We start from the raw sequence: 18,249 nt of genomic DNA, 5'->3' as shown, positions 1-18,249 counted from the left end.
TGGTTAACCAACTTCTTAGCAGGAAGACAATGGAGAGCAACTAAAAACAACCAAATATCTGTCACAAATAGTACTGTATATGCAAAGGTGTCTCCCTGGATTAGATATTCACCAATAATATTAAGTCTATTTGCAAGCAACCTCCCAACCCTTGAACCGGAACTTAACACCAATGTGTTCTCTTCTGCAGATAATCTAACAATTATACACCAGCATAAAAACTACAAAATTGCAGCAAAGAACATCCAAACCTAGTTGAAAACTACAGCAATGGCTGAAAAATCACAGAATGAAAGCCTCACCCTAGACTATCATGAATAAAAAAAAAAAAAAAACTTGCAGTAACATTAAATGGTCAATCCTTTTCATTGAAAAATAACCCTAAAATTCTAGGCCTCACATTTGATAGTGCAAGGCATTGTCAAAGACCTAACAGTGAAAACCAGTAAGAAAATAAACCCACAAAAAATCCATCACAGCCATAAAATTTAGACAACAGAAACTCGGATTTGTGATGTTTTTATTTAATTACAAGCCGCGGGCTTCGCCCTCCCCGGTTTCGCCAGAGGCTTGGCTGCGCAAACAGCGGCCTATGGCCGCAGCTTTCCACGCTCTAATCCCTCGTTTTCCCCCTTCGGCCTCGGGGCGGAACCCCAACACAGGATCCCCAGCACGAAGAACGTGAAGAAGGACGCGAGGAAGAACGCAAAGAACACGAAGTAGAATGCGAAGAACGCGAGGAAGAAGAACGCGAAGAAGAATACCACCTGACCTCAACTTACCCAAGCGCTTTTTCAAGAATATTTTTAGGACAAAGTGTTACCGTAATACCACCTGTCCCCGACTTCCACAGCGTTTTTTAGAATATTTTTATTTAGACTTAGATTTTAGTTGTCCTTTTTCTTGTTCTAGTTACTCCTTTTATCTTGAAGAAGGATAGCTTGTGTGTAGTTAGGAATTAATGTTTTTTTCCATAACCTCTGGGAACATGTTTTTAATTTAGTACCCCACACTAACATTTCCTAGACTATAACAATATTTCTTCCCTGGTGGTCTGTTTTGCAGTTTCAGTGTTTTGTGCTACGAGTGTGAATCTGTTTTTGTATGGATGTGTTGTGTGGTGCAGGTGGCAGGTTGTTGGAAGATTCTCAGTAGCATGCTGCCAGTAGCAGATGGCTATCGATTCTTCACCCCCAAGGTGCTAAGATGGATGGTGGGAGTGTTTTTTACATATACAATCACAAGATAACTGAGTTCTTAGGTTCATTTCATCAGCACCCTACCTCAATACTTCACCGAGTTTTATAACTTCTTTTTTTTTTGTTTAGTTTTCTAGCAGCAGTTAGAAATATATTAAAGATATACAACATAATTTGTGTGTTAGAAAAGTAACACATTTCAGGTCAGTGTCTAAGGAAAAACAAGTGGAAAAGCATTGTTCCTCTTTATATACATATATGGTAAACAAAAATATATACAGTTTATCTTGTAATCATTGAATGAAGGTAATTATATGAACTGAAATACAGAAAAATAAAATATCTTTGGAAAAGCATTATGATTTTTCCTTGTTGAAAATGACCATCTTTAGGGGCAAGGTCCAGCCACTTGTAGTCTATTTGTCAATCCAAATGTTTAAAATCTATACCAGGCAACTGGTCCGTAAGTCCATCATCCCCTTCTTTGAACCAATCCTAAGCAACAAAATAATCTCATCAATGTTATCTTTAAAATAGTTTTTGATGATAAAAGAAACCATGAAAACAAGAAAGGGGCTTCGGGGAGTAGTTGGTTTGCAGCTTTTTTAATTTTCTAATCTAAAAACAATTTTTTTTGTGAATAATGAATATGTAATTATAATGGTGATCAGGCAAAATACTGAACAGCATCAATCACTCAATAGTTGTCTCGAGTTCTGCCGACTGGAAACCCATGACCCAGCAGCAGCTGTTAATGGTCCTCAGGCCCTCCCATTGACCTCTTTGGGATGAAACCTGCACTACATTTGTATGGATCTATTTCTATATCACTGGCTGAAAGCAATAGGAGGGAAGCAGTTGCCAGCCGTCAGTTCTCATTATGTTTAAAGGTATAGGAAATACAGATAAAGTTGATAATGATATTTTGGACCCTGTTTAAAGGAGTATTAGCCCCTAGGACTGTACCTCCAAATCCAAGTGAAGAATTTGACAGGGTTTGAAGATGGGACAGCAGGGAGATGACTGACATCCTTCTTATATGATCACCTTATGCTGGTACAGTGAGTCCTCCTTATACGGTAATTCTTTATCCGGTAAATTCACAGTTAAGGTATTTGGTAATTATTACCCTCGATTCTATTTACGATAAGAAAAATTCACAGATACAGTATCCGCTAGATATTTTGAAGAGGAAAGAGCAGGGAGAAGGTACATCTGCCATATCCTATTATTACATGTTATAATGGGTTTGGTATACGGTAATTTCAATTTGCAGTAAGGTTTTCAGGAATGCATATGTACCGTATAACGAGGACTTACTGTACCAGTTGTTGGTTCCATGCTCAACATATCATCTATCTATATACCAAGGGCTTCCCCACTTCCTCATAAGGGAGGCAGCAAAGTCAAAAGGCATGCACCCACTCCACCAATTCCATTCTCATCCACCACCCTTGCCTCCCTCTCATTTTAGCTCCTTGTGGATGAAGGGTTATCCCTGTCTCCTGCCCACTGCCCTGGGTCAGTGGCAATGCAACAAGATACAGTACATCCGCAGCAAGGCTGTTTCACTTCATTGGGAGGCCCTCTCTCCATCCCCTTGTAAAGAAAATGGAGAAGACAGAAATCCCTTCAGGCTATGTCAAAATATCATCAACACACTACCACTCCTTATCACCCCATCCCATCCCCTCCCTTACTTGCATTAAAATTTCATCTATACACAGCCAGTCTTCACTCATTAATGTTATTAATGCTCAATAGTATTATGCATATATCCACGAGCCTTTAAACCTGAGTAAATGAGACTCGATATGACTATCCTCATATCACTCAAACAGAATGTTTTCAGGAATCTTTGTTTCCATGTCTCTTTCAAGTTACTGTTATATGCCTGCACTAGCTTCTGAAGGATGGTGCATGCCTAATTTCTCCACTTCCATTAGGAACAAACTGTAATCTGTTTTGTAAGAAGAGAGGTATGTGTAACTGTCTTTATTAATCACCCTAAAATAAACAAAAATAGCCTCACATGCAACGCAAAATACTGTATCCATCAATTTTATTCCAATTTTAATTACCTACACTTGGTCAGGAAGAACTTTTAAACTAATACAAATATTTTTCCCTCTATAGGTATGTGGTAACTAAATACAAACTTCTTTCTACAGATTCATTTATTTTTCTTCATCGTTTCATTCTGTTTCCTCGCTCGTCTTTTAAGAATACTAAAAATTACTGAAGGCATCAAGTTTCGGAGATAAACAGCTAATCTGTGGGCAAACGGGCAAAGGAGAATTTCTTCCTCTCCCGTGATGAGGCAGTTGAGGATTTGTTCTGCCACCTTGTCTGGTTCTGTTCCACTTGATGTTGTTGGATCCATAACTGCATAACATAACAAAGACATAATAATGTTAAGCATCTTTAAAATAAATACATTTTAAATTTTACTGACATCATTATGGTACTGAATCAAGCAAAATAGTAATGTTATGACAATGATTCTTCTGTGATATAATGTAAAATATATATATATATATACATAGATACATATACCAAGGCTTTTTCCCCCTTACCAGGGAGGTAGCCAAAAAGGAAAAGGCATAAAAACATTCCCACCCATTTCATCCCCGAAAACACTCCACACCCCTCCACCCTCCCTCCCATCTTAGCACCTCCTAGATGACGGGTCATCCCTGCACCCTGTCCACTGCCCTGGGTCAGAAGCAGTGTCGCAAGACACAGCACATCCACAGCAAGGCCGCTTCATTAAATCGGCGACCCCCCCTCTCCGTCCCCCCATATAAAGGAGAGGACGGGGAGAAATCCCTTCGGGCTGCGTCAAAATTTTTGCTCACACACACTACCTCACCCCCCATTCCCCTGTCCATTCCACCTCATATATATATATACTGTATATATATATATGTTCATTAATAAGCTAACTCCTACCTCCATAATTAGATCCATCACTAGTTACAGCATTGACTGACAAATTGGTAGCAATGTATCCAGGGCTTATTACAGAGACTTTGATGTTGTCATCATAAACTTCGGCACGCAGAGTGTCAAAAAAAGCTTGGAGAGCATGTTTTGATGCAGCATAACATGACCTGAAAAACAAGACTTTATCTTTTTTTTCAACCCATACATCATTTTAATCAATCCATTGCCCCAGGTCTATCTTGCAGGAGACCCACAGCTATTGTAACAGGCATCAGCCACCAGATTAGCTCACAAATCACTCAAAGAAGATGTACTGTGTTTCTGTCTTGGTAAGGCTAGAGAAGGGCAGTGTAAAATAAGATGTTTAGTGTCTTGCGTGGTTACTGCATCTGGGCCAATTTTCATCTGTGGCCAGACCTATCACGTGTTGGTATTGTTTTAAACCTGGATGAATTGTATGGTGCTGGAGGAATAAAATAGTTGTGGTCTCATGTTTCACTAAGCAGAAAATCTACAATTCAATAGCAGATAGCAACAGTCCTCGGGCCCTCCCAATGATCTCTCCAGGGAGAGACTTTGGTGTGGTACAGTTTTTATCAAAGGCTGAAAGTGGTAAGAAAAAGGGAGCAATCACCGGTTGTCAGCTCTCCATGTGCAAGAAATACATATGAAGTTGAAAAAGAATGAGATCTTGGTTCCAGTCCAGCGAATGAGTATAAGTCCCTCAGGGCTGCACCTCCTGATGGAGTTAAGGAGTTGATGGGTTTTGAATATGGGCTGCTTCATTGTTTATCCTGCAGGACTACCATGTGCTGGTACCCTACATTGTGTGCTGAAGAAAGGTTGTCAATGTCTGAGTAGTATGCAGCCAGTGATTTTGTATTTACCTAGTTGTATTTTGCGGGAGAAGAGCTATGCTTGTAGAGACCTGCAGTTGTATCTTTCGGCATCCAGTTCTTTATTAAAGTCATGTACATTTTTAGCACTCACTGTTTTCTCTTTTAATTCACTCCATGCATCTATCACTCTGTGTGGAAAGCTGTTGGAGAGATTTCAATACTAGAGTAGACGAACCACATCATCCTCAAAGACATTTCCCTTCTCTCTACCACTCATTCTCCTATCTCATCATTTACTAGTAGAGCCATTCCTTCCCTCCGTCACACCCTCATTACTCCTAAAACCTTCCCCACCACATTCCCAAACTCAAACTCACTCTTTCCCTTCAACTTAAGTGTCACTTAATGCTAACACACACACATCTTCCTTCTCACAAAAATGATAATCTCATCCCTTTTACTCTATCCCACATCCATGTACATATAAAAACCCAATTATCAGTTCTGATTCCTCCTCCCAGAACATCTTATGCCTTGACTTTTCATAGGAGAAAAATACAAAGAGCAGAATCCCTAATCCTATTATTCCAACCCACTTTGTAGCTTTTCATGACACATGTGGGGAACACAGAATTCACCCCCACCCCCCCTCCCCAATCCACCATCACCACCAGAACCACAGGGGATCAACATCAGACAATGTAGATAATTATCATAAAATAGTGTCCCTCAAGGAAAAGTACTTACACCTGCTTCCTTCAACCTCTTCACAAGTGATCAATCAACAACACCAAACCACTCACCTCCACAAGTAATATGACAATAATAACCAGGCATTGCAGACTACAAAATAGCTGCTAGGAACACCCAAACATACTTCCACAAACTAAAACAATGGCTAAGAAATAATAGACTGGCTTCCTCTCAAAAATCTTCAGTAACATTACTTACTCCAGACAACCATGAATCAAACATCCAATAGTTTAAACGGCCATAACTAACCAATGAAATGATATATTCACACGGAAACCTACAGATTAAATTACCTGAAAGGAATGGCCAGCTTGCCCTGTATACTGCTTACAGCAATAATGGTTCCCTCCTTTCTTGCCTTCATGCTTGGTAGCACAGCTGAAATATGAAACAAAGAGATAATTTCACAGGTGAGCTACACCACAAAACATTAGTTCCACTTGTCAGAAAACTGTTATCATAATTAAAGGATGCTCATTGGCCAAGCAAGTTAGGGCGTTGCCACTTGCAGTGAAGGTTGAGTTGACAGTGGTTTGAGCCCCATCACTACCAAGTTGGACCAAAGGCATGATTAATTAAATTCGATGCTATAAATTCCTTCATAAGGGGCACCATTCCAGCCTCCTGGTAGGGGGAGTTTTGAGACATTAAACCTAACCATCGTCATAATTAAATTACAGGATTTGTCTGGAATATTCTGAATGATTAATTAGAAAAAGTAATTTGGATGCTTGCTAGCCGAGCGGGTTTGGGTATCATTATTTGCGGTGGAGGTCAAGTTGACGATGATTCAAATCCTGCTTGGGGTGAGTTGAACTAAGGGCATAATTCATTAAAATTCTACACTACAGTTTTCCATATAGATGTATAAATATGTAGAATAGCTTAGAAGGTGATAATAGCCTAAGTTCAAACAATGCAGGAGTTCAAATTTGAATATAATTGGAAATCAAAGATACAGATTAAGTTGGAACCATACATGAATTTGAGTCTAGATGTGTTAGAAAATTAGTGAACAGGAGACAGGAGCCAGTGAGCGTTGCTCCTTTCCTCTATAGTACAATTAGGTAAATTATCACAATTGATGTGAACAATGCCCCAGGTCTCTCTTACTCTAATTATTTCTCTATTCTTATCAGCACATTTTTAAGGTATGATGATTGTTGATCTGATTTGTTGGAAAAGGGTATGTTATTCATGCTGTTATGAATTAAGGTTATTACTCCACTAAACAAACAATAATGGACAGCATAACTGAAGTACATCTAACTCCCATCATCTATGGCTTCCACTTTTGCAGGTTTGCAAATCTGAGGATATTCCATTGGGTAGGAAGGACTACTTATTCTATGATGTATTGGCTGTTGCCCCAGGTAGAACTGGGGCAACAGATGAATTGATTGATTGACTGATGACTTATCACATAGAATCATATATCTAGCTTTAATCAATCCAATTATTGTGACTATTATCATTGCCAATTGTCATGACTCAATATTTATCATGAAGCAATGCTCTGAATGAGATTAATTATATTTCCTTGCGTCTTTGACATGGTAATAGTTAAAAACAATGCTATTATTAATGTTTCTGTAGATAGGCATAAATCTAGCTACTCACCTTTTGTTAGAGCCACTTGTCCAAAATAATTGACAACCATCAACTTTATGTCAACACTTATGTCTGTCTGGTCAACAGTTCCACGGTATGATATTCCAGCATTATTGATCAAGATGTCAATATGTCCTACAGTGTTGAGCAAGTCTTGTACTATCCCATCAATACTGTTAAGGTCCTCAAGGTCTAGTTTGACCACAATTGGTAAGTGAACTTCAGGCGGCTGTTCAAAAATAAAAGAAAAAAATACAAGTATGAATAGAATTTTTCTTATTGATTACAACACGGGTTTTTGTGAGAGTGGTGGAGCTTGTATCGGTATTGGAAATGGAGAGAGTGAGTGGTTCGAGGTGGAGGTGGGACTTCGTCAAGGATGCGTTATGTCGCCCTGGCTGTTCAACTTGTACATGGATGGGGTGGTGCGAGAGGTGAATGCAAGGGTGGTGGGTCGGGGATTGGAGATGGTTAGGGAAAGTGGAGAAAGGTGGGAGGTGAGCCGGCTGTTGTCTGCGGATGACACTGCGCTTGTGGCAGGATCGGAGGAGGGACTGGGGAGGTTGGTGACGGAGTTTGGGAGAGTATGTGATAGAAGGAAGCTAAACATAGGTGTGGGTAAGGGTGGGGTGATGAGATGTACAAGGGGTGAGGGTGGCAGTAGGCTGGAAGTGAGCACTGAGGGAGAGCGACTGGAGGAAGTGGATAGTTTTAGATACTTGGGTGCAAATGTGGCAGGAAAAGGTGGAGGTAGAATGTAGATTGAGAGAAGCGAGTAAATGCCTTGGTGGATTAAAGAGTGTAATGAGGAATAGACATTTGGGAATGGATGCTAAGAGGAGACTGTATGAAGGAGTGATTGTGCCAACAGCACTGTATGGAGCAGAAACATGGAACATAAGAGAGGAAGAGAGGAGTTTGAATGTGTTTGAGATGAGGTGTCTGAGAAGTATGATGGGGTTACTAGGCTAGATAGAGTGAGAAATGAGGAGGTGAGGAGAAGAACGGGGGTGGAAAGGGAGTTGGGAGATAGGGTTGATGAAAGAGTATTAGGATGGTTTGGACACATGGAAAGAATGAGTGAAGAAAGACTAGTAAAAGAGGTATGGAAGGCAGATGTGGAGGGAGTGAACATGAGGGGACGTCCTAGGATGAGGTGGATGGATGGGGTAAAGGGGGCTTTGGGGAAGAGGGGAATATCTGTTGAGGAAGGACGGGAGAGGACAGAAGATAGGGGTGAATGGAGAATGGTTGTATATGGATGATGTTGTGATGCATGAGGTGGAATGGACGGGGTGAGGGGGGGGGTGAGGTAGTATGTGTGAGCAAAATTTGATGCAGCCCAAAGGGATTTCTCCCCGTCTTCTCCTTTTATGCATGGGGGGACGGAGAGGGGGGGTCGCCGATTTAATGAAGCGGCTTTGCTGTGGATGTGCTGTGTCTTGTGACACTGCTTCTGACCCAGGGCAGTGGACAAGGTGCAGGGATGACCTGTCATCCAGGAGGTGCTAAGATAAGAGGGAGGGTGGAGGGGTGTGGAGTGTATTCAGGGATGGAATGGGTGGGAATGATTTTATGCCTTTTCCTTTTTGGCTACCTCCCTTGTAAGGGGGAAAAACCTTTGGTATATGTATGTTTTTTTAATGTTTTTTGACAGAAGAAAAGCAATTATAATACATGTTTAAGAGAGAGTGGTTTTTTTTTGTGTGCATATGTAGGAATGGAAGAAAGCTGTGCAATGGAGAAGTGAATTACCTAAGGAATGGAAGTAAAGTACCTGAGGAGTGGAAGAAAGCATATTTGCAAATTGGGTGCAAGCTCAAATATTAGAATCAAGACCTTTTAGTTCAGGTGAAGTGTATGGCAGAATCATGACTTGTTGAGGATGTTTTTGGTTTTTTTGTGTTTTTTTTTTTTTTTTGTTTGTTTTTTTTCGCTTTTTCGTATTTTGGGGGTTTTTTATACTTTTTTTATTTTTCACAGGATTATGATAAGAACTGGTAATAACGGTGATTATACCATATTTATTTATTTTGGTATCTTTATTTTTTTTGGCAATTTTAATAAATTTTTTTTTGTTAATGAAATTAAGGTACTTTTAACTTTCTGATTTTTTTTGTAACTGTTCATTTTTTTTTGAAAATAACTTTTGGATTACAGTGTTTTTTTTTTTTGTTTTTTGTTTTTCTTTTTCTTTTTTTTTCTTTTTTTTGTCAATTTTACACATCAAGATGTTTTTTTTTTTTTTTTTTTTAAAGCTTGAAACAATTTTTATTTCTTTTTTTTTTTTTTTTTGTTGTTGTTCGTTTTTTTATATGTCATCAGGGATCCCATCCGGTGGGTCGACTTCGGCTTTCGTCATCCACTATACAAAAAATCCGTGTCATCCATGTACATTAGAGATTCCACATTTTTAAAAATACTTTGACACAGGATTCCCATTAAGAAAACTATTGACAGAAGAAAAAAGCAATTATAATACATGGGAAGTAAGAGAGAGTGGTTAACAAGGGTATATACTGTGTGCCATATGAGAAGTAAAGTACCTGAGGAATGGAAGAAAGCTGTGCAATGAGAGAAGTGAATTACCTAAGGAATGGAAGTAAAGTACCTGAGGAGTGGAAGAAAGCATCCATTGTGCAAATTGGGTGCAAGCTCAAATATTAGAATCAAGACCTTTTAAGTGCCTCAGGTGAAGTGTATGGCAGAATCATGACATTGTACAAAAGACAACAATACAGAGGCGAGGATAAGAGATGGACAGTACAGGAAGAGGTTGTGTAGATAAAAATATTTTTAGACAACTCAGAAAATATGTCAAAAAGAAAAATAACTATACTCATGTTTTATGAATCTGGAAAACATATATGACATAGTACGTAGAAAGGGATTATGGAATACCATGAGACTGTATAGAGTTAGGGAAAGATATTTTTTCAATCTATTTATATACCAATACGCTTCTTTCCCCTTATAAGGAAAGTAGTCTGGCAAGGCATGCACCCACCCCCACCCACCCACCACCCATTTTCCTTTTATTTTGGTTCATTGTAGATAAAGGATCATTCCTATCCTCTGCCCACTGCCTGATGTCTGCTGTTGAAGAGGATTAGGAAGCCATGAAAGTGTGACTTGCCTCCCATATTCGAGGCAAGAACACAACCACTCCTCCATGCAGGCTCTACCCACACATGCACATCAGGGCAGTACTTAGACATAAAAACTCGACCTAGGAAGATATGATAAGTGGAACCCCACAAGGTTCAGTATAAGCTCTGATGTTTGCTATATATATAAATGAGATGGATGAAGGTGTAGAATGTTCTATGACATTCTTTGCAGACAACACAAAACTACTAAAGAACGTAAGTACTGAAAAAGACTGAATCACTACAGAGAGACCTGGACAAAGTCTGGGAATGGAGACAAAAGTGGGAAGTGAACTTCAACATCAAGAAATACAGTATAATAGAGTTTGGAAAAAGTAAAGTAAAGTAAAATATATATATATATATATATATATATATATATATATATATATATATATATATTATATATATATATATATATATATATATATATATATATATATATATATATATCTGGACAATATAAAATTGGTACAAAGGAAGTAAAAAAAGTTAGCTCCAAAAAGGACCTAGGAGTAATTATTAACAAAGACATGTCACCAGACAAGCATATAAACAAAACAGTCACAGAAACCTACAATTTACTAAGATCAATAAAGGTGGCTTTTAATTACTTGGATGAAGTAATGGTATAAAATATATTAGTCACACTGATAAGACCAAGATTGGAGTATGCTGCAACACTATGGACACCAAGCACAAAAAAGAATATAAAGAAATTAGAAAGAATCCAAAGAGTAACAACAAAGATGGCCCCAACACTTTCAAAATTGACATGTGAACAAAGATGATCTAAACTGGACTACCAACCCTGGAACAAAGAAGAGAAAGAGGAGACCTATTGGCCATTTACAGAATCATGAAAGACATGGAAATCCTTGACAGAGAAGACTTATTAAAGTGGGATAAAAGGAAAACAAGAGGACATGAAAACAGGCTCAAAGAGGATAGTTATAGAAGAGATCTGAAAAAAAAAAAAAAAACATACAAGAATTTAAGAACAAACTGGATGCTGAGAGATACAATGATGGGTCACTACGAGCATAGCTTCCCTTCCCATATAATACAACTAGGTAAATACAAACCCAAGTCTAATGATTTTTTTTACTCTAGATTTTCTTAACAAGCACTTGTAACCACAGTATTCACATACCCTGTAAGTTTTCAATAAAGTTTCCTTGATTTCGTTAAGTTTTTCAATATTTCTCGCTGCTAAGATGAGCCGAGCTCCTCGTTTGTATAGTGAATGGGCTAAAGCTTCTCCAAGACCAGAACTTGCACCCGTCACAAACACCACCTGCAGTTACATTTGACTAGAATTAAAAAAATTTGAATGGCAAATGGGATTAGATGTTTCATGACTGACCTCAACACCAATTATTTTCAGCCATCTACCACTCAATGACTCAATATAACAATTACTATTTCTACTAATTCACAACAATTTTGTGTACCAAACAAGCAAGTGGCTCAGTACAATAGATACTTACCTTTCCACGCAACACTTCATCCTTCTGAAAAATCCATGAAAGTACTAAATTGCAAGTTTGATATATGATTTTCGCTGCCACCCACGGGCCCATTACAGTCAATGAAACCCATCCTGTAGAAAACAAAGACAATTAATCAATCCATTTCCCAGAGTCTCTCATGAATGAGACCCATGGGTCCCAGGAAACCAAATATGGCCACTACGCAGCCCATGGGTCTCTCAGGCATAAATATTGTTTTGTCGTTTAGGGATTGTTTGTCTGGAACATTGTAGGATAAAGTGTTCAATGTCTTCTGGGCAGTGGTTGCATCTGAGACAGTTTGATTCTGTAGTCAGGCCTATTCTGTGTTGAATCTGTCTTTAATATTGGATGGTATATTGTGTCTGTATGGGTTTTACTTCTCTCATGAGGGATTTTTCTGTGAAGTTGATGTCTCGGGGTTGTCTGTGAGATATTGAGTTTGGTGGTCTGTCTTGAAGAACTTGTTTAGTCCATCTACTTTTGATAACTTTCTCACAAATTTTGGCCACTGTATTCATAAGGGAGACTGGTGTATAGTTTGTTGGGTCTTCCTTGTTTCCCTCTTTATATATTGGCACAATACTGGCATTTTTTCAGTCTTCCAATACCTTTCAATTTTTTAGCAATCTATTATCTTGTATATTTTGTCCATTAGTTCATCCATACATTCTTTTAGTATCCAATTTGCAATTCTGTCCAGCCCATGTGATTTCCTGACATCAATGTTCATTATTTTGGTTCCATCTTTGGGGATGGGGGGTGAGGTAGTATGTGTGAGCAAAATTTGACGCAGCTCGAAGGGATTTCTCCCCGTCTTCTCCTTTTAAGCAATGGGGGTACGGAGACGGGGGGTCGCCGATTTAATGAAGCAGCCTTGCTGTGGATGTGCTGTGTCTTGCGACAGTGCTTCTGACCCAGGGCAGTGGACAAGGTGCAGGGATGACCCGTCATCCAGGAGGTGCTAAGATAAGAGGGAGGGTGGAGGGGTGTGGAGTGTATTCAGGGATGGAATGGGTGGGAATGATTTTATGCCTTTTCCTTTTTGGCTACCTCCCTTGTAAGGGGGGAAAACCCTTGGTATATGATGTATGTACAATTCTCTCCCTGGGGTGATTTTTCTCCCCTTCCTTCATCCCAATTGTGTATGTATTTGATACATGTGTTCATGTGTGTTGGTCACAATTCCAGTTCTTTGTGTACTGCCTTGTGTTGGAGAGTGTAGTACATGCAAGGTGGAACCCAGATTGGTATGTGTTACATTTAATGGACATGTGTTTATAGTCTATTAGTTCTGTGAATGTAGGGCATGTGTATGGACATGGGTTGGTTTCTGTCTCCAGAATGGGAGGGTAAACATTAGGGTAATGATCTCTTTATGTGAAAAAACAGGAGCAAGGTGTAATGGAATATAAACAAAATAAGGCAGTATTATTGTTGAAAAATAACTGCCATACATTGCTGAGAAATAATAACAAAATTTCCAGTAGACAAGTTTATGCATTCACTTCTATATCAACACATATACTCATGAATATATCATAAGCTGACTTACCTACAAGCCAAGGCAAGGAATGAAACACAGACCAGGTTCGACTCTCCTGGGCCACCATGCCCACTGGGCCAACACCAGCCCTTCCATCCCCCATCAGTCTGTAATAAACCAAAATTTATCATTCCTAGTATAACTAAGACCAATGATGGTTACCTGTAAGTGGTGGTCCTATGAGATGGACATCAGATATAATCATCTATCTGCTGCACATCTTCAAAACTCCTCAACATCCTCACTTCCACCCAGAGAGGGGGGGTGTCTGAAAATCAGTGAATGCTCCTCTCCTACTAATACAAGCCAGTGACGTGAAAACATTCCAACACAAATACAACAGACGAGGACCAATGATGAATACCAAACTGTGGTGGTCCTGCAAGATGGACAGCCCAGAGGAGCAGAAACCTGATCTGTAGACCAGACTCCAAGAGCTCTATCAAGTTCAACTGTATTTTCTACATTTATTCACAAATTGAGAGCTGATAACAGGCAACTGCTCCCTTTCACCTACTACATTCAGGCAATGACAACAAAACATTAAAAGAAGGAATAATGCCACAGGATTTAACAAAGGCTTATGTGTTACCAAGTCACAAAAGAGTTGAAGTAAGGAGACACTATTACCTTACAGGCTAGTGTGTCTGAACAGTACAATAATGAAATTATGTGAAAAGATTGTGAAGGAACAATGGATCAAATATCTCAGAGAGATGAACATTTTGACAATCAGTTTGGCTTTAGATCTAGTAGGTCTTGTGTACTGTTTTTGTTTTGTTATCTTTTGTCCGTTTGATTTTAATTTATTATGGAATTATGTGAAAAGATTGCGAAAGAACATTGGATCAAATATCTCAGAGAGATGAACATTTTGACAATCAGTTTGGCTTTAGATCTATAAGGTCATGTGTACTGTTTTTGTTTTGTTATCATTTGTCCGTTTGATTTTAATTTATTATTAGTTATATGTCAAATCATTATTAATTACTATTTACCTGTTTGTTTATCATTTAACTATACCTATGCATCTATTTACGTATTTTATTTGTTATTTACATTATTATAGTTTTTATTTATTAATCTATTATTATTATGTTCTTTTTTCGCATCCGACCTAGATACGGACCAAAAGGTCTCCTGTCGGCATGCTCCACCTTTGTAATCCTTTGTAAACCCACTAACCTTTTACTCAAGAGTGATTGATGTCCTGCAAGAAAGGGAGGGCCAGGTGGAGAAGAATACTGCCACCGAGTGTTCCCATTTGAGTTGTAAAAGGTGACAATAACAGGGTAGTAATAGGACTAGGCTTCCTATTCTCTGTAGCCCCAAAGGGGACATTCCTATAAAAAGCAAAGGCATAAAAAGGTCTGGGAGGAGCTTTCCATCCAGAACCACCTAAGGCTTTGGTTTTTCAATGTGTATCAATGTGATACAGATGAGAGTAAAGGGGAAGACAAACACTGATAACATGAAATTTATAATGTCCAATAGCTCCTAAGGTATTATCTTAGTTGTGCACACCTACATGATATAGCATTAACAAATTCAATATTAATTTTGTAAATTATAGTACATGAATGTAATATGAAATTTTCTTGGCAGAAATTACAAAAAAGCCTAGCTACAAGCAAATCTACTGACGAATGAAGCTGCTAGGATATGATCCAGATGCCATTTTGTCATCCGTCCAGTTCAGTCACTGTCGGTTAGACAATGGTTTTCATGTTATGGATAGGGTCTTCCTGAGCTCCAGGTAATGTCAACAAGTGCTGTTACAAAGACAATAGGGCTTCCTTGGACTTTATGAGAGAACACGGGGTTCTGCCGTCATCTGTTAATTGCCCAAAATATAATAATAATCAGGCCATATGCACCTGTGATGGTGACAATGACTCAGATGATCTTTAGAATTTGAGGTGCTGAATTACTAATTATAGGTTAGGTTAGACAAATTTATCATCCATCCATTTCTTCGACCTCAGCATCTATCAAAACAAACATGGTGTAGTATTCAACCACTGCAACTTCATTCATTAGTAAATAGGTGTTAGCAACTTTTTTGTTATTGATTTCTGCCAAGAAAATTGCATAATATGTTGATGTATTATAATTTATAAAATTAATAATTAATTTTCTATTACTATAGTGCATAGGTGTGCACTTCTAAAAATTTACTACTCCTAACTGGCTAATATTAATATAACCTAACAATAGATAAAAATAAATAGATGCTTCAATCACAAAAACTGCAAACAAGATGTCAAAAATGTGTTTGCCAGCAACTGGAATAGAACCCTTCCCATATACACTTGTCACTTGTACTTGTACTATAGTTTCACAATAAATTGATAATGATGAGTCTGACAATTATTCATTTACATGAAATTAATTCGTCTTCAGTGACAGTACTGCTTTAATATCATGTATGATCATGGTATGTATAGGGATATTTTTGTATTGTGAAGCAATGATTCTTATAGCTTTGACCACACAATATTATGTGATAATTTTTTACACATGTCATTTGTTTCCATTCCACAGATGTGTAAATTTTTTTTATCACATAATTATGATAATATTAAATATTGTGTGGTCAAAGCTACAAGAATCACTGCTTCAAAATACAAAATATCCCTATACAATTATATTAAAGCAGTACTGTCACCTTACATTTGTCAATTACGATATCCTTAGCATTATATTGTTAAATTAAGGTGGAATATCAAATCAATGTTATGAAAATTCAAAATTGCATCATCCTTAATATGATACACTAATGACCTCAATTCACTTCCTTGTACGTCATCATTGTTCCTAATCTTCATAATATACACATTCCTATAATTTCACTGTTTCCCTCTTTGTTACCATGACCAATTTCATCTATTTAGGTTAAATGAACTATACTTACGCTGTCGATTTTGCCCTGTCAAAGGCCGAACTTTGTTTACAATGAGTCAACGACTGCGTTGAAAATTAAAACTATCACAAAACTAAAATTTGAACTTATGACAAGTAAACAATTCAAGTTACTTGATTTTGTTTTATTTGTTTGATCCAAGTAAATTTGTAATAGAATTTATATGCATTGATACACACATACACACAAATTTTATGTTTTTACTCAAGACTACTAGATATAATACAGGAGAGAGACGGATGGGCTGATTGATCATTGAGCTTTCCTATATCTACAAAAAGCTTTTGACAAAGTTCCTTAAAAAAAAAAAAAAAAAAAAAAAAAAAAAATAGAGGAATACAAGATAAACTACTGAAACGGATGGAGGACTTTCTGCATGGAAGAAAAATGAGGGTAGTGCTCAGAGATAAAAGTTCTAATTGGGAAGAGGTAATTAGTGGAGTTCCACAAGGATCAGTATTGGCTCCAATAATGTTTGCTGTTTATGTGAATGACATGGACGAGGGTGTGAAATGTTACACGAGCTTCTGTACAGACGACACAAAACTGTTAAAGAAAGCTTGTACTGAGACGGACTGTGACTCCCTGCAGATAGATCTGAACAGGGTTTGGGAATGGATTCAGAAGTGGGAAGTGGACTTCAACATTAAGAAATGTAGCATAATGGAATTAGGAAAAAGTAAAAAAAAAAAAAAGGATAACAAGAAAATATAAAATTGGTGAATTGGAAGTAAAAAAAAAAGTGGGATCTGAAAAATACTTGAAAGTAATCATCACAAAGAATATGTCCCCTGTCAAACACATAAACAAAATTGTTGGTGAAACCTATAACTTGCTAAGAGAAATAAAAGTGGCTTTTACTTGTGTGAAGAAATGGCAAAGAAAATACTAGTCACACTGATAAGGTCAAAATTAGAGTGCGCAGCGACACTATGATCACCCAGTACTAAACAGAATATAAGGAAAAATTGAGAGAATCCAGAGTGTGTGGTGACGTTGTCTCAACCGCCGACGCCGGACACACCGGAGATGCCTGCTTCCCTGACTGGTCCAACGCAGACTTATGACGTCGTCAGCGCAAGCGGAGATGTATCCACTCGTCAAGGCTCACAGCTCGGTCACGAGGACCACAGCCAAAGGAAAGGCGGCCAATCAGAAGGCTAGACGTTCCAACGGGACCCGTCCGTGATCCCACATCGGGGTTTAAAACGACGGCCCCTTGCCACGGGATGAAATCAACGCCCCTGGTTAGCGTCCCTTTGCCGCCCAAACTAGCGGCGGGCTCCACCATAGCTCGCATTAAAGAAAAATCATCAACCAATCAAGAGCAGAACAGCCTCATCAATCACCACAGCAACAACTCGCCTCCAGTTCCAAGGCCTTCTCCCTCCTAGCATCGATCGAGGACTTCCAGTTCCAGATTTCAGGCTCGCCATATTCTCGCCTGATTCGGTGATTAAAGAGATAAATATCACTGCATTGATTTCCTTCCTTGATTGTTCTTCATACCAGAAGGTGACACCGGAGTGACAACCAGGAAGATAGCAGAATTAATACTCAAACGCCCCAATTTTTCCCATGACGTGGAAAACTGGCTAATCCATGCACAGGGATATTTAGCCACTCAGACTTGGGTGACCGATCAGCAAGCCTTCGGGGCGTATATTGCCGCATTACCGATGGATGTTATCTCCCTTGTCCAGGACGTCATCATTACCCCGTTAGCGGAACGCAAGTGTGATGCTCTCAAGGCGGCCTTGAGGAACCACTAT

The 18,249-nt window shown here is 38.5% G+C and overlaps 1 protein-coding gene across 1 annotated transcript; it reads right to left on the bottom strand.

The window, feature by feature from the left end:
- Positions 1 to 1,429: 1,429 nt before the first annotated feature.
- Positions 1,430 to 16,528, bottom strand: LOC143033899 (dehydrogenase/reductase SDR family protein 7-like). Its single transcript, XM_076199520.1, has 8 exons — positions 16,469 to 16,528; positions 13,564 to 13,661; positions 11,988 to 12,100; positions 11,651 to 11,794; positions 7,358 to 7,577; positions 6,031 to 6,115; positions 4,152 to 4,312; positions 1,430 to 3,584 (listed from the first exon to the last, which is right to left on the bottom strand). Exons 2-8 carry the CDS (start codon positions 13,655 to 13,657, stop codon positions 3,373 to 3,375), a joined length of 1,029 nt encoding a protein of 342 aa, XP_076055635.1. The 5' UTR covers positions 13,658 to 13,661; positions 16,469 to 16,528; the 3' UTR covers positions 1,430 to 3,372.
- Positions 16,529 to 18,249: the final 1,721 nt, after the last annotated feature.

This window comes from Oratosquilla oratoria, chromosome 16 (assembly GCF_046742065.1).
Source record: "Oratosquilla oratoria isolate Oo_2021 chromosome 16, ASM4674206v1, whole genome shotgun sequence".
Taxonomy (NCBI): Eukaryota; Metazoa; Arthropoda; class Malacostraca; order Stomatopoda; family Squillidae; genus Oratosquilla; species Oratosquilla oratoria.
Note: the sequence above shows the minus strand (reverse complement) of the source record. Positions and strands in the feature narration are given on the sequence as shown.

What these genes read in the sequence shown, in the direction of transcription:
- LOC143033899 (XM_076199520.1), bottom strand. Translation starts at nt 13,657, where the DNA reads ATGGGGGATGGAAGGGCTGGTGTTGGCCCAGTGGGCATGGTGGCCCAG. An exon ending in ATGAAGTGTTGCGTGGAAAG is followed by an intron (nt 11,795 to 11,987) that starts GTAAGTATCTAT and finishes ATGTAACTGCAG; the next exon opens with GTGGTGTTTGTGACGGGTGC. An exon ending in AAGCTGGCCATTCCTTTCAG is followed by an intron (nt 4,313 to 6,030) that starts GTAATTTAATCT and finishes CTTGTTTTTCAG; the next exon opens with GTCATGTTATGCTGCATCAA.